Source organism: Diadema antillarum, unplaced genomic scaffold (genome assembly GCF_040938485.1).
Source record: "Diadema antillarum isolate AM-2024a unplaced genomic scaffold, OU_Dant_1.0 scf00000025, whole genome shotgun sequence".
In the NCBI taxonomy this organism is placed as follows: Eukaryota; Metazoa; Echinodermata; class Echinoidea; order Diadematoida; family Diadematidae; genus Diadema; species Diadema antillarum.
In genome coordinates this window covers 2,309,378-2,332,786 of record NW_027270914.1, presented here as the reverse complement: position 1 = coordinate 2,332,786, position 23,409 = coordinate 2,309,378, and the positions used below count along the sequence as shown (strand labels likewise).

Genomic DNA, 23,409 nt, shown 5'->3' with positions numbered 1-23,409 from the left:
TAATGGCTGTGAGATGTAGTGGATATGTGGACTTATGTTAGAGGTGCTTGATGAGCACCTACACGATGCACTGTTGAGTTTTAGGAGGCTCTGTTTAACTACATTGTGTGCTTTGAGTGTTACAGTTAGGAATTGCCGATTCTTTCTGTCCTTCTTTCTCCCTGAAGATCAGTGATTGACGAGTTTGATGTTGTCGAAACTTTCACCATAGCAGTGGCAGTTAGCAAAAATGTTTATAATTTTTCACGCGTGATAGGAGTAGGTGCTGCCTTCTTCCTGATCATGGCCTTGCTACTGCACTCCTGTTGCTGGAGACCAGGATCTCATTTCAGCTTGTTTACAGAAACACAGCGGAGGGGAAAAAGGTGTCGGTCTGATACCCCCAACATGCTGGTAGGAGAGAGAACCAGGTCTACCAGGAAACATCCGTCATGGTCCCTGGCGATGAGATGGTCTAGCCTCTAACGAAAGCCCTCGCATTGTTGTTAGCAGTGATAGTTGCAAGCTGAAGTTGAGCACGTCAGTGCGAGGGTCTTTGAGAGCATATGAGAACATGCCCACTATTCTATTAGCCCAAAGACATACGTCCCGATTCAGTTGGTCTTTTTGGCCGATGAAATTGCTAGTGTACTGGCTGATGAAATTGCTAGTGGACTGGTTGATGAAATTGCTAGAGTACTGTATTGGTCCATTGACCATTATAAGGAGTACAGTCAACTCTGCATTAGTCAAATCCAGAGGGACTGCGGAAAATTCCTTGCCTTTACATGAATTTTACTGTAGTACACAGTGGAATTTATACATTATCAAAGCCATTTGCTGAAGAATTTTTCTTAATTGAGCCAAAATATCTTAGTCTATAAGTTGTTGACTTGTCCGAGGTCAACATATGCAAGATTGACCTAACATTATAAGCACACTCTTCTTTAGAAAGAGCTCTTTTCATTGCTGGAGATTTTTGCTTTTTGATCAGACACTGTGAATTTTATAATTCATAGGTGTGTGTTAAGAAATCTGGACCTAAATGTGAGGACCCTCTTGCTGTGGCTTGTCTGTTACTTACAGTGGCTACACTTTGTTGTGTGTGATGGTAGTCGACCGTGTGCCTGCTTCTTGTGCAATTACCACAGCGAGAGGGTCTTTGACTAAGACTACAAAGCCTTCATGCTGACAGGACTATATGAGGAAACATCCTCCATAGGCCCTTATGATAGTGATGTCTGGGAGAACCAATTCACAATTGAAATAGTAGCAACAATTGAAGCTAAATTCTTCTCTGAATAGAGCCATCCACAGATCGACTACACAACAATGCATGTATTGTTAGTTTGTCAAAAATCAGTTTTTCTTCAGTATCTATATCTTGATTCAAATCTTGATGAGCATTTTAATCGTGTTTCTGGGCAAAATAAGATTTATCACGAAATCCAAGATTTGACCATCACTTCACCTTTGAAATATTGACAATAATGATAATGATAACATAACTAATGATAATGATAATACTTAACAATAGAACTAATAATAATTATATCATTACTATTATCATTGACCCGCTGATGAACATGAACTGATTTTCCTGTTACACGCATTCCCCATTTACCCTTGGCCGGGAATACTCTCAGGGCTGGTCTTCAGTGGGTTAATAGATCCATCAGAAACTCTGCCTTCTTTTGGATCAAAATGCAATCTTTGATCATCTTCTTATGTTTTGTATGTTTTATTGGAAGCATCCCTATGAAGTGTGGTCACAAAACTGAATGCCTGTGCCAAGGGTAGAAGGAGATGATGAAGCCAAACATGTAATGTTATATCTCAGTACAGCTCTTGAGTTCATGCACTTTGGGGGGATATTAGGTGACAGTGCATCCCAACAAGCCCATCCCCCACTACAAGTAGATTCTTCAAAACCCTTGTCAGGCCTGTTCATACTTATCGTAAAATATTGCGATATTTTGTAGTGTATTTCACAATGTGAAAGTTTATACGCAGTGTTAAATGCCTTGCTGTTTGGGGTGGTAACTCAAACTTCGTGTGAAATGTGCATGAGAGCTTTGAGTTTGCATTGTGTCACAAAATACCACCCACCATGTTGTGGTGTATTTCTGTTGCAACCTTACACATGTCCTGTCTCCTCCCCACAGGAGATATATGCGTATCAAAGTACAATATATGTGCAGTGCTAATCTTGTAGAGGTGTTCTTTCGGGCCAGAAATGCTGTGGTATTACGTGTATGTAAACAGTACCAACTGAAATAGTGCTGCGATTATTTCTGCTGTATTTCGCCAATGAGAAGAGTGTCAAGAAAGTGCTGTAGTATCTAATGCGTTGATGCGTTGATTAATATTCAAATGTGAATGCACCTGTAGACTTCTAACAGTATTCGTATCTGGTTCCTTTGGGAAAAGGGTCAAATGCATAGATAAATAGGTTTCTACATTGACGACATTCATCAGAATCTAGATTTTTTTTGTTTGTATTTTTTCGAAACAGTTATATTGCGCTAAACCTGTGTGGGCACCATTGGAGGTAAAGACAATGACGAAATATTTGTACAAGCGAAACATGACCCCCGATTGACCTGATTGTTAGAGGTGGGAACGAGCTCGCTTCCCTGATACAATTACAAGTTTCTCAAGTGCAATCTACAAGCACCAGAGCAAACAAAAACTCTCTTGTTTTATGAGTCTTGAGCAAGACTAGTTTCTGTAGTCCTGATACAAAGTGCTATCACAATGAAAGATCTGTAAACCCATCAGTATTTTTTGTTGACAAGCCCTTCCTTGTACTCCGCAAGGCATGGTGTCTTACTGACCGTGGGAAAATCACATTTATTGCACATTCCAAGAAGGAAGATTATGATAAAGTCATGTCATAATCTGCATGAGGTGCCTGCTTCATTTAACCCGTTGAGGACAGTTTGATTTTGCTAAGACACGCATTTCCCATAGACGCTTGCCCGAGTATACTCGGGACTCATCCTCAACGGGTTAATAAGCATACTTATAACATTTCCTTTCCCTTTCTGTTTGAGGGAGATCGAAAGGAAAATTATGTTCTTGATAATTTGTTATCCTCCATTTCATTTTTGTTTTTGTCTTTCCTGAATGAAATCAGAGAGGGGGAAGTCTAGCAGGGTGTAATTATCCTGTAAAACGAAAAGTACCACTGTGATTCAAAACTTGCTTTATATTGTTTTTAGTCACAGTTATTGAATAATAATACTTTGTATAGTGAACAAAATTACTCACTCCCAGGGATCTGTTTGTACAGAGTTGATACATTTTAAAGGGGATGGCTAGTAATTGATCAGTGGGAATCAGTGGGATTGCTGGGAGATGATTGTTCCGATCCTTGTGGGATTTAAATCATTTAAGAGTACATTATATACCCATTGTTGTGTGAAAATTATTTGCTTCTGAATGGTCTCATAGTCAAGTAATGTGCAGTTTAATGTTTCCAGGTAAGCATGCCTGTACAGTGATGGGGCAATAAACTGCACATTACTTGAATATGAGACAATTCTGAAGCAAATAATTGTCAGTTTTTTTCACACAACAATAGATTTGTAATGTACTCCTAAATGAATCCCACAAGGATTGGAACAATCATCCCCCAGCATTCCCACTGATTCCCACTGATCAGTTACTAGCCATCCTCTTTAAGTATTAACAATTACAAAATGAAGTTATTAGAATGCAACGTTACAGTTGACTGTCATTCTAAATTTTTATTTCACTTTTCTCTTTCCTGTTTTTTCTTTTTGCTGCATCTGCAGGCCGTCACGTCCGAGCTCTGTCATGTCTGCCAGAAGCGTGTGTACCCGATGGAGAAGATCACCGCCGACGCCATCATCTACCACAAAACCTGCTTCCGATGTGCAGAGTGTAAGAAGTGCCTCAGGTGAGCGAGAAGTGGGCGACTCCCGCTACGACGAAGGCCTCGTTGACGGTTTACAAATTATTGCCACTCGGTCTACTATCAGATGGTCTACTTCCCAGTTCGTCTAACACCACTATGGCTAAACTCACTTGGTCTACCATCAGTTTTGTCTAATGCCCGTTTGGTCTACTTCTCACTTGGTCTAATACCCAGTTTGGCTACTTATCGTTTCGTCTAATGGCCAGATGGTCTAATTGCAGTTTTGTCTCCTTGGACTTTTTCCCATTTTGTCTAATAAACTGTGGGTATTAGATGAAGTGGGCATAGCTCATCTGGAATTAGACCAACTGGTAATGAGGCTAAGTGGCAATTAGACTAAATGGTCATTAGACAAACTGGTTGTAGACGAAACAGAATTAGACCATGTGGGTTGAGATTAAACGGCTATCAGACAAAATTGGAGCAGACCAAGTGATAGATCACCCCTGTGACCTGCAGTGTTCTTTCATTATATCGAGCCAGGGAAGTGGGACCCACCTCCCTGATCGAGCTAAACTTGCATCCAAATAAAGTACAATTGCAGTGTATACAAATGGGAGGTCCATGAGGAGGTTGAGCGTGTCACTGCAACACGCTCAAATTCTTGTGGAACATCCTCAAGAATTTGCAAACGTGTTCCAAAGGAAGTGCATTCAAACATGTGAAAAATATGTGACCCGCTACAACAAAAGGGTCCTAAAGTCGCGCACGGTCGAAGCCGTGAAAATCGAGTTTGAAGTCAGAGCATCAAAATTGGTCAAAACTTACGATTTTCTGATGTTGACATATTACTGTAGTCTGACATATCTTCTACCATCTGTCGAAATTTTGAAGCAAAATGGTGAAAGGAAAGACCAAAAAATAGCGTTTTTCTGGGCGATGTTTTTTAGCAATTCAACGAAGCAGAAACTGGTTCCAAAATTTGGATTGAGCGCCACAGATAGGCTCCGCCCCTGACAACGACCAGAGTGATCTCATTGGTCAGTTTTCTGCTTGCCGCTAACCGAAGCGTGAAGCTCACACACTGCCCAGTCGACTGGTGCATGCAGGCGGGGTGCGCTATGCCCAGCCGCTTCTCCTGGCATCCTGGTCACTGATTGGTCGGTGAGGAGACCGCCGACGCTGTGCATGAATGAGCATTTCGTGAGTTGCTAGGGCTTGCCTTCTATTGTCCGGAGGTGAAAACTGACTTGCGTGTTTCTTGATCGTGATTGCGTCGCAAGGAAAACTTTTAGGGTGCTTTTCTCGAAACAGTGATTTCCCAGACGTCTCGACATGCTCTCTTTTAAACATCGATACCTCCGCAGCCAATTATTTTTATAAGATGTGTTATATCTAAATTTAAAGCAGAAAGATTAGGAAATTAAGCCATGCAATTTTCAAATAATTGACCTCGCCCGACTTTAGGATCATTTTGTTGTAGCGGGTCACATATGTGCACATCAAACATCAAACTACGTGGTACAACGATGTATGTGAGACAGAACATGAAACGTAAGCAGCAAAAAGAGAAATAAGCTGCAAAAAAATTGCACACTACATGCTCATGATATGTGCTCTGTGAACATATAAATTCTGCAAAATTCCCACATTCAGAGCTTGCAACATGCTCAACTTAAAGTTGTGGACCACCCTGTATAGAAAGATGCTGCGTATAAACATTTTTTGGACCTGAATTTTTATTATGTAATAAAATTTTGTTGTGGCTGTTCGTTATAATGGGAGGGCACCGTATTGTATTTTATGTGCGGACGGTCATTCCACCACATCCAGATAGCGCAACAATCCTTTGTAAAGATTATGGGAGGGCAAATCATAGGAAATTAATAGGGTATAGAAGAAAACAGGGCAGGACAATGTAACGTGTTCAGATTTAGTTCACATTAAGCAAATAAGAAGTTTCATTCAAAAAATGTGCAAGAATAAGAAAGATAATGGCAAACATTTTGCAAGGTTAATGGTGTGGAGAGGTGTATTTGTAAGCCTTTTTATTATCAGCTGTTCTGTAGTGTAGTATGTTTCACGTCATTGAATGGGGGTCGGAAAGGTTATGTGGCATACAAGAAACATGTGCACAGCTTTGCATTACAAGTGAGTAATTTTAAAGAGGAGCTCTGTTAGAATATGTTTTCAGACCTATTTCCTGTTGATCTGCCTCTTTATTTCAAAACAGAATAGAAGTACAGGATGGTTGAATTAAAAAAAAAAATCAGAAGATACTCTTGTAACTGCAACTGGGTGAAAGTGGAAGCAATTTTCCTATTCTCAGCGAATTAGCCTGTAGCATCTATGGGTTCTTTTTTTGGGTGATGTGAAAGAGCTTGTTAGAAACGTCAGGGCAACCAAAGGGCTGATTTTAGACTACACTGATCACAGCTGGCTGTACAGGCCTTCTCACCTTCTTAGAAATAGAAGTGTCGCTTTGGATCTATTTTGAGGCCGATTGTGTCACTGAGCAAAGCCTGGCGTTGTGGTTATAAGCTCTTCATTTCTAATTACCTTTTTGTTTTTTTGCTGTGCTAAGAGAACTGTCTGCCCAACAAAGTGAAAATGAATGGTTCCTTTAAAACATAAGAAAGGTAACAAATGACTATTACCACAAAGCATGGGGAGCATGGTGGTGTGACAGAGCTGTTCAATACCCAGCGCTTTATGCTCTATCAATGCCATTTTTGACCATCTGTTTATGACGGATTGAGTTAATTATTTATATCTTTAAAGAGATGGTGGATGTGATGGAAAAAAATTGAGACAGTTTTAGAAACGAAAGATAAAGAAAATGTTTGGAATGATTTATGATTGAGTGCAACTGAAATTCAATCTGTCACGCTGGGTTACAAATTATATGCCACTTACAATTTGTTCATGAAAAGTAATTTGTATATGTGGAATATATTGATATGTTTTGTAAATGAAATGAGCTAACCTTGTATTTATTGTTGTTTTCCTTTTATCTCTTTGTTTTTTCTTTCCATCCTGCCCTATATCTCATCTCTATACTTCAAATCTTGTCTGAAACTTTTGAATATCTGTCCCACTATACTTCTCTTCTTCTTCTTCTCTCTCTCTCTCTCTCACTAATCCTCTCTCCTTTCTGTCACATGTCCATGTCTATTAAAACTGTCTTTCTTCTTTTTGTGTGTGTTAATTTCTATTCCCTGGCACCTGTGATATAATAACATTTCTGAAACTTGTGTCACTCCCTCTCTGTTATCTCTTACCATCTCTTTATTTCTATCTGTCCTTTCACTCTTCTCCATCAAAAACAATAATATGTTTCTATCTTTGCATATATTTCCATCATACTATATACTCCAATCTTTTATCTCTTATCCTTGTGTAATATCTTGTTTCTTTTTATGTTTATTTTTTTCACCCTTCATATATTTTTACTCCCTTCATGTATTTTCTCTTTCTTCACATGTCTTCTCTCCTTCATATATTTCGTACATATCCTCTTCCTTCATATATTTCTTATATCTCTCTTTCTCTCTCTCCATGTTTTATATGTTTCTTTCTCTTTATATGTTTCTCTTTCCCTTCATATGTTTCATGTTTTTCTTTCTGTTCATGTTCATGTTTCACATGTTTCTCTTTCTGTTCATATGTTTCACTTGAATCTCTTCATATGTTTCTCTTTCTCTTCATATGTATCATTTGTTTCTCTTCCTCTTCATATGTTTCTTTTTCTCTTCATATGTTTCATATGTTTCTATCTCTTCATATGTTTCCCCTCTCTTTTCATATTTTTCACATGTATGTCTCTCTCTCTCTTTCTGTCTATCCCTTTTGCAATCTTTTCATTGACTTCCTATGTGTGCTCCTCCTCTTTTTCCTCTTCCATCTCTTCCTCCGTATTTTTCCTATACCCTCTTGCTCTGTGCAGCCTGGGCAACTATGCAGCTTGCAAGGGCAACGTCTTCTGCCGCCCCCACTTCAAGCAGAATTTCAAGCTGAAGGGCAACTATGACTTCACGAACAACCCGGCGACGCCACGGCAGACGAACGGAGTTTCAGGTATACGTTCGACTAACGTCACCGTCACCTCCAAGAAATACTGACTTTCAGCTTCCAAAACGTCCTCTCTGCAAATATATATATATATATATTTACTCTCTCTTTATATTATTAACATATCTGTGACCATCATATTGTATCTGCGGCTGTATCATCCTTCATAATCCACCTCTGCCCACAAGTGATGCCCTCGGCTTGCATAACACTGCATGCCATTGAGAAGACTTATTTATGTGTCATTCGACACCGCTCATGTTTGTTTGTTTGTTTGTTTATTTGTTTTTTATCACAACCTGACTGCCTTCAGCACCAAGTCAGGGCCTTTGCCAAATGTATCCAAATGCTCCAAACTCCATGCTGTTGTTGGGTGTGGCCTTGCATGGTCGTTCGTCATACTGTTTGGGTTCTGTCTCATTACAGAGAGATTCTTTTTTGAATCGGGTGAAGGGATGCATGCTCAGTCATCTTCCTCAAATCTTCCCATACTTGTGCAATATATCCTTAAAATACTGCTGGATTCTTTTGAGTAAGATCTCAACAAGCCTTTGAGTGATAACTCAGTAAAAGTTTTTTTCAAACTTTCAAGGGTCTGAAATGAATGGGTAAAGAACACTAATATCTACTATCCCCAAAAGTTTTGAATGTATGAGGAATGCCAGACCTTTTTTTTTTTTTTTTTTGGGGGGGGGGGGGGCAGAATTTACCAGTCATGCCCCCCTTTAGAATGGGGATTCCCCAAAAGCCGAGATGCCTTTTTGGAAGCAGCCCAATTCGGGAGCAGCATCACGCCTTGCTTTGGCAAACTCACTTTTTGTAACTCCAGCGAAGCACGCACATGTCACACAACCAAATCCTCATCCGCAAACTTCAAAGCGAACAGAATAACTCTTGACCATTCACGAAATCAACTAACAGTATGCTCACAGGTTCACAGTATCTTCAAGTAAACTACTGCTGCTGCTGTATATGCTGTATGGAAACTAGTGTCTCCCTTACACACCAGCGTAGGATTAAGACTGGTGGTTAACCCTTGTCTGTGCCAGGGACTGTGGACAGTGTGTCCAATGCTATGAGGATTTCTCTATCAATCGGCACTCAAGAGTTCATAGAGGTTTAGAGCAAATTGATGGGCTAGATGATGCATTCCGTAGCACCAAACTTAGATGAAAATCTGTTTTAGAAGTACATTTAAAAAAAAATGGCTCTTTCTCTTATTTATTTATGCTCTTATTTATTCCTTTGAATTTATTCTCTATTTCATTTAATTTGTGATTCTTTTTTGTTGCATGCTGGTTTTGGTTGGCAATAATTGAGGGTTTGATGAATGTGGCTCAAATCTTTTCTTCTCACTTTTAGCTATTTTGTAACAATTGATATTGATGAAGTGGGGAATGGGTTTTTATCTTTTTGAATGAATAGTGGTAGAAAATCAACAGTAATTGTATGCCATCGAAATGTGTCTGTTCCTCTGCTTTGAACTTTGCATGCATGTCATGACCGTGTGTATGTGTTAGTGTGCCTTTCTTTTTTTTTTTAACACCAGCTTTAGAAACCTTCCACTTGATATATCAAATATCTTCTTTTTTGTAGGAAGTATCAATAGGGGTGATTTTATCATAAAGAAATGGAATATTCTTCAATTTCTACTGTTTCTCATCTTCCCTCAAGTATCCATTATAGTGCTAATAATGTTTACATTTCTTAAAAAACCCCAACATTTTGTTTGTTTTTGTTTAGATGAGGTGTATACAATATACCGCACCCCTAATTACTCTATGGAAGTGCCTGAGTTTGGTTCCCAGCCCTTGGGTCCATTTTATGAAGTCATCACATAAAAGTTATTAACATCAATCTAAAAAATGGCCAAAGTTGCTCATATGTATGTAGCTATGAGAGACTTCCAGAGAGAAGTAAACTCATTCTGTTTAACTCATAAGACCCCAATGGACCCCAGGTTGGGAAATTGCTCTGGATACTTTGCAAGTTTGTGTGGGAACACTGTGGCCCCAGGCATATCAGTGATGTGCTTTTTTTATTTGTACTGTTTCTAAGATTTGTTGTTGTTGTTTTTTTTGAAAGGAATGAAAGTGGCATTAAATTCACATAGATGTAGATTTCATTTAAGTTTTTTTTTTGTGTGTGTGTGTACGTGTGTGTCGTGCTTTTCTTTCAATCAGATAGCATCAGTTTGTTGTTACTTTTTTTTAATTTTCAAAAATATATTCAAATGCTTTAGATTACACAAAGTAGAACCAATCAAAGTATTCTGCCTGTCAAGATCATTAATGTCTACTACACCTACCTGAAACATCTGATCCATCTTTCTTGATAGATTGTAGTTGGTTTGTTTATTTTTGTACTCGGGGTTTGCTCTTTTTATTTATTTAGATCATGTTTTGTTTACTGTGTTTCTCTTCTAGTCTTGTCTTTGTTTTGCTTTTGAAATCTGCACTGTGTGTGTTTTCTCTTCTTAGAGATGTTTGATATGGGTTCCTCGAGTGTGTAGCAGAGTGTGCATGTGTATGTCTATTGTCAGAAAACGTGTAATTTAGTTGGCTAGTTTACCCCACCCTGATCAGCCACAGACCTTTGTATTTTTGACTTGGCATTGTTTTTCCTTCGTTATTTGGAGTAGGCACAGCTTTTGTATTTTGCTTCTCTGGCAAAGTGTAGAGAGAGCACGGGAAAGTATGCATGCGCAGTGTAGTGAACATTAGTTGTTACTCCCTGGCGATTCTGATGCCCGGCCACGCAGGTGATGAAACATGTCTGTTTGTCTGTTTGTTTGTTTTTCTGTGCTTTCCTTTGATCCGATATTGGTCCGTAAACAAATTCCAATGGGAGTTTAGAGGGGGAGAGTATGGCATTGACCAATGGGGTCCATGTTTGGCAGATTGCATTTCAAGCCTTGAGTGAATGCATTGTGGGAAGGGTAGTAGTTGGATAGTCTTTTTCAAGTCTTGGACTGTGTTTTTTTTTTCTTCACATCCCCGAACCTGTTCAGTCTGTTGTGAGCCTTGTCCGCAAAACTTCTCACAGTTTTGCTAGAGTCGCCCACACCCATGCATGCCTGAATATTTTCGTTCGCCATTCTGTTAATAAAGACTCGATCCTTACACACACACAGACACACAGACACACACACAACGGCAGCACCTAAACTCGTCGCATCTGAGTCATTCGCAAGCATAGAGGACCATCCATTGTTCACACACTAACCTTCTATAAATCGATTTAAGATACTGAATAATTCTGCTGAGGGTAGAAGTTTGATATAAGGAAGAACAGAAGAGAGGTTAGCTTATTGTGGGAAAAGAAACTAGCTAGGTCTGTACCTTGTTAATGCTGTTCTTCAAATACCTGTTCAATCTGACATAACTTATGTCTAGTCCTAAGAATGCAAAGAGAAATATTTTCACTAGAAGACATTTTTTTTTGGTAGCATTTTGATTGTTGTGTCTTTTTTTCACAGTAGATTCAGACTGAAATTTTGAAAACATGAGCTGTTGTTAAAGAATTAAAAAAAAAGGACATTGCGGCATTCAAGCATTAGGCTAAGAACAATGTTATTACTATTTCCAGCAATAAATAAACATATCATTGAGAAACAAAACCACATACGCACAGAAATCTCTTTGAGAAGGAATCAATTGGGGAAAAATTAGGTAATGAGTGTGAAGTAAAGGCGTTCTGTTGTGCACAGCATCGGTAAACTTCCATTCTACTAGCTCCATCGATCCATTCATTTACCAGAGGTTAAACATTATGTTTGATAAAATACTGTAACTACACAGCATTTTGGTATAATTTCACTCAGTTTAACAACCTATTGCCCATCTTCAAATTACAGGCATATGATTATAAAGGCATGATATTCATACTCATGCAGATCAATTAATACATATTTGTCATATAATATACACATCTGCATAACTTTGTTTGATTGAATCAATGGCATTCTTTTTATATTTCTTCATATGATAATAATTTTGATTAATATGTTCTTCGCAGAATTAAAGATAAATTTGTAACATGTCTGAAGGGATAAGCTTTATAGGATTTTAGTTCTATATTATCGATATAGTTCAAAGTAACAATTATGTAATGTTCCAAGTTACAACACAAAAGTATTGAATTACTGTATTTGTCTATTTCAAACCTAAAATTGCAAGTTTAAATAGTAAAAAAATTTTATGGTAACTTAAATGAGTGATTTGAGACTGCCTGCCAGTAGGGTTGGTTTTAGGGTTGTAGAATTAGAATTTGATTGAAAATAACTGTTCTCAAATTTATGCCTTTATTGCCTTTCAGATTTAATGGTGCTGTGCTGGTGTTAATTAAACCATAGAAGGAAAAGAAATTATTCAAAGTCTTGATAACTAAATCATTGGAATAATCCCCAAATTGTTTTGTTTTCTCTCCAGACCAGTAAACCAAAGCGGACAGAAATTGGACAGAATTTCTAATGAAAAGTCCGAGACGGGCGCAAACGAATCGATTATGACCTACCGGGCGACATAGACTAAAGATGACGCGTAGTCTGAAAGAGAGTTGATCGAAAACTTTTCTTTTCTTTTTTGGATATAAGGAGGAGAATGGAAGAAGGGGTTGATGCCTTGCCTTTTGCAGATGGTCGGTGGGCTAATCAGAGAGCCGTTTTGTATGATTGCTATATTATTATGGTACAAGTAAGAGTAAGTAAATGAGGTTTTTTTTCTTCAGAATATTATGAGGTAAGCTGGGTGGGGGGATATCAATAGTGGAGTACGTGTGTGTGAGGAGATGGAGTTGTAGATTTATATATGTATGTAAGCGATGGAGAGAGAGTGTGGAAGGAGAAGTATACAATTTTCATATCTGAGATATAATATTTTGCCCAGATTTTTTTTAAATGCATATGATAATCATGAAGATTAAGTCAGTATGTGTAAAGGGAGAGGCTTTAAACACTGGAACTATGTCATTCTTTTTTTCAGTATTACAAATTGATTTAAAAGTTGATACACGCATTTTGCCACACAGCTCTATATGCAATATTTGCCTGTGGAAATACACATATTTTTTCCCCGTTGTGTATCAGTTTATAGAGGGGTTTAGGAAGCAATTGGGTGCAGATATGTCATCCGGTAAAGCCAGTAAAAAAATGATTGTTGTGTCTGAAGCCGAGTACAATGCAAGTTCTTTCCTTTCCTTACAAAGAAAAAAAATGTGAATTTGAGAGAGAGAGAGAGTGTTGTTGGTCTATCGATGAGAGTGAAGGAGTGTGAGGAGGGAAGGACGGAAAGTGTAGACCAAAGTTTTCTCTCTGAAATGTGCATCTGTTATCTCTTCTTCCAAAACTGTGTTACTCTTGAACAGTAGCAGGCATCTCTTGTACACTCTGTTCCTGTACTGATACGTGTCTGTGTGTACGAGTGTGTGTTCATTTTTTTTTTCCCCAGTGTGTGCCAATTAGAACATTACACCATGAAAACAGAAATCTTAGGTTAGCAGTGAAAGACTCGTTGGGTTCGTTTTCTCTCTTTCATTTTAAAAACACAACACCGACACCAAAGAACCTTTGTGTTTCAAAGGACTGTAACCACTCGACTCCATCTTGCCCTGCATTGGTGTAATGCTTCTAATATGTACACCCTATGTTTACACCTGAAGTGTAAAGGCTAGTGTAGTGTCGAATATCTCAAGTCTGTGTATAACACCAGGTCTTCTGTGTGTGAGGGTATACTACGTACAAATGAAAGCACACCTTTTCTCTCATTCTTTTTTAGTATTTAAAAGATATACTGCTATGAGTCGGGGTATTACAAAAACCATGAGGCTTCCGAAATCCACCAAAGCTGTGCTCTGTGTATTTTCTTTTTCTAATTTTTGACATTTTTTGGGAGGCCCAAGTGTTACTAAGCAGTTCGAGCTGACTGCAACTTTCCTGAGAGTCTTGACGTGTACAAGCCAGTGTGCTATTATCAACCCATTTGACGCCGACATTTCAAAAGAACCACTGACTTTGCCTACAAATGAATCTGTGTGGGAATGAGGGAGTTAGGTTGGTCTATACCAAAGTCAGGGTCAACTCCTAGATATGACAAGGGGGCCTTGTTCTCATTCCCCACCCTCAAGGTAGCCTCACATATTACAAGTCTGTGAAATACTCATCATCTGTGTCGGAGGGAACCTTGTTCCTATGGTTCGGCTTACATATATACCTCACCCAGTTTCCTATTCTTCTTTTTTGTTCAGTGTCATAAAGACCGACATGGTCTGGTTGGTTTGGTATAAATAAAACAGATATGCAAATGTGCAGGGATTTGTTTCTGCTTTACATGTTTTCTTGAACAAGAATGCTAATAGAAGATATTCTCCATGTGTGCTTCAACTTGGGAGAGAAGAATAGTTTACCATTTATAGAAGGGTATGCATACAATACATCCCTGTTGTATTGCTACAATAACGCAAAGGCAACTTGACAGTGTGCAGCAGCTTCTGGTAATAGACTGAAGAAATAAAGGGTATAAAGGAGATATATATATACTCAAACAAGACCAGGGTACTGTTATTATTTGTACATGTAGAGTGTTAAAGATATTTTTCATTGAAACTTCCCATACATGTGTATTATAGAAATTTTACAAAACTTCTAGAATTTGCTGCAAGTATCTTTTACAGTATGTAGAGGCTTCCAATAGGCTTTTTTCATCTTTTATATTTTGCATTACATCCTGTGTATTGAGCGTATAAAATTTCTAAGTTATTTGAGCAAGCAGTGTTCTTAACTGTATGGAAAACTGTACAATGCAGTGGGAAAATTAAAACCTTTTCCTATTTTCTGCTTCCTACTAAATATAGCAGCCACTACTATGTATTGTGTGTAAAATCCTGCTACTCTTTCAATTATTTTTTTTTCTTTAGTAGCAACAAGTATCCAGTAAAATGTTCTTTAATTTTACTCACACTAAAATTTTAGTGCTAACTTGTTTTCCCTATTTTACCGCTGTGGCATTTTCCCCCCTAGTGCTTCTGAAAATGTTTTTAATGGGTGTTTGAGAAGGATCTAACTTCTGACACACAAGGTTAGACTAATTATTGCTCAAGTTTGAAATCTATCAACTGAGGATAAAATCAAAAGGTGTGATCATCGTTTTGTGCAATGAATGAAAATAAAGACTGAAGATCAGAAATTATTTTACCATGACTAGCGCTATGTGAACAACCTAGTCTGGGGGGAAAACAAAGTTGGTTGCCCAGATACTGGGAAGTAAATATAGATTTGTGTAAGATGTAATTGGAGTTATGCTCAAACGTTGACGTATGAACTTTTCAACACCGACGTGATTGATAGTCAGTGGGACTAAGGAGAGTGCTGCTGCAAGAATGAACTTGCATATTTAGCTTGCCATTTTGTATGCTGGAAACTATATTGTAAATGTGTGATTGCTCAAAGCGAGTAACAGTTGTCAAAGCCAAGTGTGCTGTGCACAAGTATTATCAGAAGCAAGATGGCCGACCTTAGCCAATCAATCTAAACTAGCTCCCTTTCAAATTTTATGATCACTGTGATTGAATATAAAATCTTGCCTTTCCATATATCTACCACATATTCTCTGTCCCCATAATATCTAGAACTTGTTGAATAAGCAGGATTTCGAACAGTGAAGTGCGCAGTGATGATTACATTTATGCAAGAAAAATACAAGAAAGACAGATTTTTAAGTCAAAAGAAGTGTTCATCAAGAATTTTCCATTGATTTGTCTTTAGAACTCCTTCACTATATGCAACAATTTAAGCCTCTCACTTTCAATGCCTCAGAATGCCATCAGCAGAACATACAAATTCCTTGCCTTTGGTTGCTTAGAGAGTTAAACTGAAATTTTCATCAAATGATTTCAGGGTGGCTTCAAAATGAAAGTGAAAACAGAAGGGTGCAAGTCACTGCACGGAAGCAAAAAGTGAAAAAAAAATGGCAGAGTTCAGAATTTCACAAAGATATCTCTCTCGCTTGTGGAGTAACCATTTTTTTTTCTCTCCCTCATACATTTTGCCTTGCCTGCTAGCTCTTCCGTCTGGGTACAGGGACGTCTTGGCAATAAACTCTGTAACGCATTGCCTTCATCAATCACAGTGATCATTTTTCATGCATTTTTATTTTTCGTACTTGAGTCCTTTATGCATTTGTAATAAGTTCACATAAGGATACTTTTAGAGCAATCTTTTCTTACTGTAAAATTGTATGTGACAAATATTTCATTTTTTGAGGTCGATTTGACTACATCTTTTTTGAGTGTAACATGCAAACTGTATATCTGGGTCCTGGCTGTGTCAAATTCTCATCAATTTTTTAATGGATTTTCAAACAAATATTTCATTTGGCATTTGTATGTGTAGAGTAAGCCATTTTTTAAACTTAAAAGAAGAAGTAATTATCGAACAACTTTGTGGAGGGAAGGACATTGCAGTAGCCAGTAAAAAATGGTACATATTCTATTTGTATGACTTCATTTCATGTACATTATTGTAATCTTTACATCACAAGGGTTTATGTTACAAAATAAAGATTAAAAGAATGAATTTCAGTTTTTCATCACGTCTGTCTGCTCTTGTCTGTCTGTCTGTACATCTGTCTGTCTGCTTGTCTGTCATCATGCTTTCAAACAACCTCTGCCTGGCTCTATCTTCATGGGGGAGGGGGGAGGGGTTCAGATCTTAAAGCAAGCATTTTCCTGGACAAGCCGTATTGGCATACTAACACCTATACCCTACAATGAAGCTCCAAAGAGGTTTTCCTTTATTAACAGATATATTCACCCTTTCAAAAGTTGCTTGCTGGCACACTTTAATAATTTATGGGGCAGTGATTCTGTAACTTTTCTTCTTTTTTTGTGCTGCTGTTGTTTTGGTCATTTGATATAAAAGCAAAAGAAACCAGATGAAAGAAATCAGATCTGCTTTGCAGTAACTTCATCGGTTAGAAAGTAACCATGACTTCTTGATCGTTCTGATCAGCACAACTGAAACAGAATCTTGAGAACTTGTAGAAAGCATTAACACCCCCATAAAAAACCCCAAAACAAACCCAATGCAGATTTGATGTGTAAAAGATTTGTATGGTGATATGTACAAGACTAGGTATAGATACATTTTTTTCTTTGTAGAATGTATGTTCAAAGTTCATGGTGTTTTCAACAGGAGATGTGCCTGTATGATTGAATTTGTGCGCATGATATATGTGCAGTCTTCTCTCATGTGATCATGAAGAGAAAGAAAATTTATTGTTTAGTGCATTTATTTACTTCTTTTGGCTGACTTCCCCTTTAAAGGTATACCTCCTGTTCTAACAAATACTTAAATATAAGAGATTTCTTTTTCATTCTCATAATCCTGGTGACAGAAAAAATTCTGCTAAATCTACAACTGCCAGCTGAAAAAAAACAAACAAAAACAGATTGTATAAATTCTTTTTTCTTATTTCTTATTTTTGTTGGTCTTTTGTGTGTGCTTCTTGTAAATTCATGTCCTGTATCTGGAATATTGGAACTATGCTGGAGCGAGAATGGCAATGCAAAACATGAACTAAATAGGAAAGCGATGGCACAGGTTGGAGAATGCTGAGATGAGTTGAGAGGGAAGAGACGGGGAATGTTTGGGGTGTGGCGAAAACCAAATGGAGTGATGCGGTCATTGGTGGGAGAAAAAGATGCTGGGGATTGGGGGGAGGTACCAGGTGAGAGTGAATGAAGAGGATGGCTGAAGAGGATGTTTTATTGATGCGGTGAGAGAAGACCAGAGGACAATTGGAGGGAGGAGAGGAGGATGGATCGGATGATGATGAAGGGAGGGAGATGGAGAATATTGTCGCCATGGTCACCTCTTACTTGGAGTTAATCAGAGAGAAAGTGAAAGTGGTGCGGTGGTCTCTTAGTATGAAAAACACTCAAAAAATAAACTTCATCTTCTTGTGGAAATTCAGAGTTTCTTTGTAGCTCATTCCATCTTACCTCCAGTATTCCAAAGTTTCATTTTTAACAGAAAGCTTTTACTTCTGCCAAAAAGCATTTAGTGGTAAGATTTCTGTTGTTTCTTTGTATTTCATTCAGTCTTTAAAAGATCATATGTTACAAAATTTCAGTATAACAGAATGAATACTACTCCTTTACCCAAAAGGTGTTTTGTACTAAGAGTCCACTGTTATGGTAGAAAGTTGCAGTAGTATTAGTAGTAAGTCTTTCTACAAGATATTGTTACAATAATGCATTCAGCAGTACTTCCACTCAACAACAATAAAAAGATGAAATAAATTCATTCCCCTCCTTCAGCTTGTCACCTCTTGGTACTTCATGATATGTTGTACCTGGTTAAGAAAGTGTGTAAACGTACCTTGCAAAATTAAGGGGATTCATGTTCAATTTAATTAGTCCTTGTGTATGGTTGGCCATAAAGATCAGAATTATCTCTAGGATCTCCAGTTTCACCAAGAATTGTAACTTTTGACAATTCAGAGAACATTATTTCTTTTTTAATTTGGTCAAAACTTCTCTTTTGCACTTTTCAGACAAGACCGCCTCCCATTAAATTACTTATTTTTAAATGTATTCATACACACAGTCGAAGTAATCTCACTTGATTGATTTACTTTATTGTGTGCAATGGAAATTCTTGGTGCACTGGAATCTTCAAGATCTCATATCACATACCCACAAATATTTTGATTGCTCTTGAAGCTGGTACATTGCGATGAGTCATGGACCTGCAAGACTGGCTTGACTCTTTGGTCCGGATCAAGAATTTCAGAGATTTCCGGACCAGCCAACAAAGGTGGCATACCGGTAGTGTGCATGACCACACCCCATCCCGGAGGTGGGCGTGGCAGGTGAGAGGATTCTGGTGGTATTTTTTCGCTCGGATCCAATCTGGGCACGTTGAATACAGATTAACCCAATGGAGCAGGGTGCAGCGAATTGAACACAGAACCACCACCCATGAACCATACTGATGTACCATCTCTTGAGGACCTCAAAGAACCAAAGTTACAATCCTGAACATCATTGTTTCATCACCTTCTTTCTTGACTCTTTACCTATCATGACAAAGTTTCTTATGTTCAAGGTATATGTAAATTTCAAACTCTTGGTAGGGAATGCGTTTATTAGACCTCCAATGGTTGCAAGAACGTGTTTTTGAGGTTAGAATGTTCACATTATTTGACATATGGATAAGAGAACAACCTTAGAGAGGAATGATTTTCGTGCTATGGTATAGAAACATAGAAACATATAAACATGTTCTCTCATATTCACCTCTTTCCTTTTATTCCCTTTCTAAAGGTTACTATAAGAATAAAAGAACAAAAACAACAACTAAGTTTCCTTCTGCAGGAGCTACTCTTATCATACCATAATATTATGCAAGTATTTTTATACCCCCGCCAAACGAAGTTTGAAGGGGGTATATAGGAATCAGCGGACGGTCGGGCGGTCGGGCGGTCGGTCCGTTGCAAATCTTGCGTCGCGAACTACTTCCTCAGTTTTCAACCGATTCCCATAAAACTTGGCACAGATGTGTGCCTTGGGTTGTAGATGTGCAAGACGTATTTTTTGACAGTACCCAAAAGTACGTTGCCATGGTAACAGCATATTATGGGCAAAAATGGGTACAAATCTTGCGTCGCGAACTCCTCCCACAGTTTTTGATCAATTTTTATGAAATTAGGTACAGATGTTCATCTGAATATGTTAATGTGCAAGACACATATTTTCCCAGTGGCAAAAAGTGTGTTGCCATGGTAACGGCATGTTATTGGTAAAATATAGGGCAAAATGCTTCATGGCAAAACTGCTTCATCAGTGTTCTTCCGATTCTCATGGAATTAATATTGAATGTTTGTCTTAGGATATAGGTCAGCATGACACATTTCTTGACAGTGACAAAAAGTATGTTGCCATGGTAACAGCTCACATATTATGAGCCAAAATGATGGAAAATTTTGTGTTGCAAACTACTTCCTCAGTTTTTGCCCAATTTCCATGAAACTTGGTACAGATGTGTGCCTTTGGTTGTAAATGTGCAAGACGCATTTTTTGACAGTACCCGAAAGTACGTTGCCATGGTAACGGCATATTAATGGCAGAAGATCAAGGAAAGATCTTGCGGTTTAACTACTTCCTCAGTTTTTTGACCAAAGCTTATGAAATGTGGCACACACCTTGATCTTGGTGGGAAGATGTGGAAGACATATTTTTCAGACGTGTCGGAAGCTGCGTTGCCATGGTAACGGCATATTAATGATGGAAGATCAAGGAAAGATCTTGTGGATTGAACTACTTCCTCAGTTTTTGACAAAAGCTTATGAAATGTGGCACACACAATAGTCTTGGTGGGAAGATGTGCAAGACATATTTTTCGGACGTGTCGGAAGCTGCGTTGCCATGGTAACGGCATTTAAATGGCAGAAGATCAAGGAAAGATCATTCCTTGGGTAAGACTGTCGTCACGGGGCGGGGGTATTAATCACCTTAAGTGATATTTCTAGTTTGATAGACTAATAAGTTGAACAGTTTGCCCAGTTTTGATTGGCTGGGTGAGATGATGTGTATACTGACTGTACTTGTCATTGGCTGAACTCTCCGGCAAATTATGACCTGCCATCATTATGATTTGACTGACTCTTAACTATTTTTTTTTCACAACTTTTGAAATTAGGTGTCCCTTTAATTGAGATTTTACACTGCTGTGCATTTGTTTTACTCTACTTCAAATCAGTTCAGTGAAGTGGAAGAAACAAAATTAAAGAGATCGGGATATATAATCCCTTTAAAAGGAATATGATGAACATGCCACAAGACTTATAATCCATATGAAAATAATATACACACAATGATGATATATTTTCAAATAAGATACACATATAACAGAAATAGTTTAACAGCTAGAGACAGAGGGAAAGTGAAAGAGAAAGAAAAAGAGATATATGATGGTAGATGATTATAAATGAGTGATTAAGGTGTGGTGTGCTAGGGAAAGGAAGAGAAGAAAGGTATAGAAGAGAGAGAGAAGTTTGTTGATGAGCTTGGAGTATATTCTTCTAATATCATTACAGACATATCAAAGCCTCCAGTATATTTCAGTGGAAGCATTTGAAAGAATGAGGGGAAAATTTGTATGGTATGGCTTCAATTAAAACAAAACAAAACAAACTTTATTCTTTTTTGAACTTGCTACCAGCAATTAAAAAAAAAATTACATTCCAATAGCAAGGTACCTCATTCATAGAAAAAACAAGAACAACAATTAATGTTTGATATGGCTAGTCCCATGTATGGATATCCATGTATAATTTTCTTGTCACCACTTGCCTGGATATATTGGATATTGTGGATTCAACCATACAGAGCTAAACTTAAAGGTTAATAATAAGATATTTTAATTTGGTACACAAATTATACTTGGGGTTTTGATACTCTTTGTGATGACAAGGAGACACGACAAAGAAGTAGTACCGTGGACCTTTAGAGTGTGACAGTATGTTCTGGTATGAAGCAAAGAGACACACAGAGAAAAAAGAAAGAGGAAAATAACCAAGTTTATTGTCATTCTTCAACATCTTACACTCTGCCACCATTGCTCGAGAAGCTGTACCTGCGAGGATTTCAGTATATTAAGAGTTGCCGAACATGCGTTTGTGTTTTGGAACACTTGCATCGAAAGGAAGTTCACACGACCGAGGATGGAGAACTGGGGAGGCGCTCCTAAAGTGCAGCAGCATCCGGGCACCTTACAGCGTCGCCATGGTAACACATTTTCTCTTCCGCATCTTGGGCCTCAGATGTGCACGTGTTTGGAGAGTTCATTCTGGAATTAACCTGATCACTTTCTTGTTTTTATTTTTGCGTTGGGGGTTTGAAGTGATTGTTATTCACCCATGGTTGGTATTCATTTCATGGTTTTGATGTGGATATTCTTTGATTTTGATAAGAAATATATAAGATAGGAATCAGGGTGTCGCTCCGTATACGAAACTGATAGCAGTCATGTAGAAGATGGGGACGCAGTGGAATAGTATGTAAGTCTCACAACTTGCTAATGAATGACATACTTGAATACTTTGTGTGTATGTGTGTGTGTGTGTGCGTGTGTGTGTGTGTGCGTGTGTGTGTGTGTGCGTGTGTGTGTGTGTGTGTGTGTGTGTGTGTGTGTGTGTCTGTCTGTCTGTCTCTCTGTCCATCTACCCATGCCTCTATATGTCCATCTGTTATGTTTCTCTGTATGACTGTTCACAACAGACAGGGTGAAATAATTTTTCGTGGCAGCCATGTAAGGCTCACAACACTAAAAAAGACACCCAAAAGCACAAGTCTGGCTGTGCCACTTTGGGTCAAGTTTACCCCTTTATAGCCCATGGGAATATGCTTGGTCCCCTCGTACTCTAGAGTTTAGCAAGATTTCAAGATTTGGCACAGAATGGGGTAAGGTGAACTTTGCAGAGTAAGATTTGGATCTGACTCAAAAAAATACCTGAAACATTCACATCCTGTTGCCCCATATATCCGCATTCATGTGTGGTAGTTTTGTTTTTTGGCAGCTCTAGTTATAGTATAAGAATCATGTCTGGTATTTGGTCTTTGCAATGATATATATTTCTTTATTGAAATAATAAAGATTTGAATATCTTATTTGAAAATTATGTAGTGCTGTTCAACTATGTTTGGGAAGAAGATTTTAGGTCATCTATTTGATTTTTTTTTTAACCATCAAAAACTACCTCATGGCTTCTAACAGATTTTCACTTGAAGATTTAAACTTCACACATGGCAAGTGCTTTTCTTGTTTTCATAATCATGGACAAAAATTCTGTACTTTCTCTACATTTTTTTTTGGTTTCATTCTGTTTTCAGAGCAGATTTCACTGTGTCTTTGGATTGCAGTTTTAAAATGTTTTTTTTCCCCTTCTTTTTGTAAGACCCACAATTTGGCTTCCATCCATCATAGTATGGCTCATTCCTTGCTCTCTGATTGGCTGTTGTGGGATCCAATCCATGTCCCGGGTTTAATACACATTCATAGACAAAGAGTTATAAGGCTACAATATTCCTTATCCTTTCTAGTGTGTTAACTTCTGCCCACCGGTGAAAGAAACGGAATGCCATTTCCATAGGAACTGTAGGTGTCCATTTATCAAGACTAACATTTCTCGTGCCAAGTCTATAGGAGTATGTTTTTTGTGTGTTCTTTGGATCAAGTCCCCCACTGCATTCACACCTGTGTTACCTGCTAATTACTCTGCAGCAGGGTCTAGTTTTCCAGACTATCTACTTACTTTCTAGTCTCATTTCCAGCAGGTCAACGTAAAATGTGTCCTCGGCATCCTGTAAGCCAAAGTGTATGTGTGCTGCTTGGCTCTGATTACAGTTTAATGGCTCTACTGCCAAAGGGTGCCAGAAATATGCTTTTATTGTTTAATTTCTTGCCTTTCAGTGTTGGC

General features: G+C 38.1%; 1 protein-coding gene across 1 annotated transcript in view; it reads left to right on the top strand.

Moving 5' to 3' along the window:
• LOC139733708 (uncharacterized) overlaps positions 1 to 23,409 on the top strand; it is a 192,990-nt gene that overhangs the window by 132,625 nt on the left and 36,956 nt on the right. Inside the window, exons 6-7 of the mRNA XM_071644524.1 lie at positions 3,780 to 3,904; positions 7,809 to 7,939. Coding sequence (XP_071500625.1) covers positions 3,780 to 3,904; positions 7,809 to 7,939 — 256 coding nt within the window. The remainder of the gene's footprint in view (positions 1 to 3,779; positions 3,905 to 7,808; positions 7,940 to 23,409) is intronic.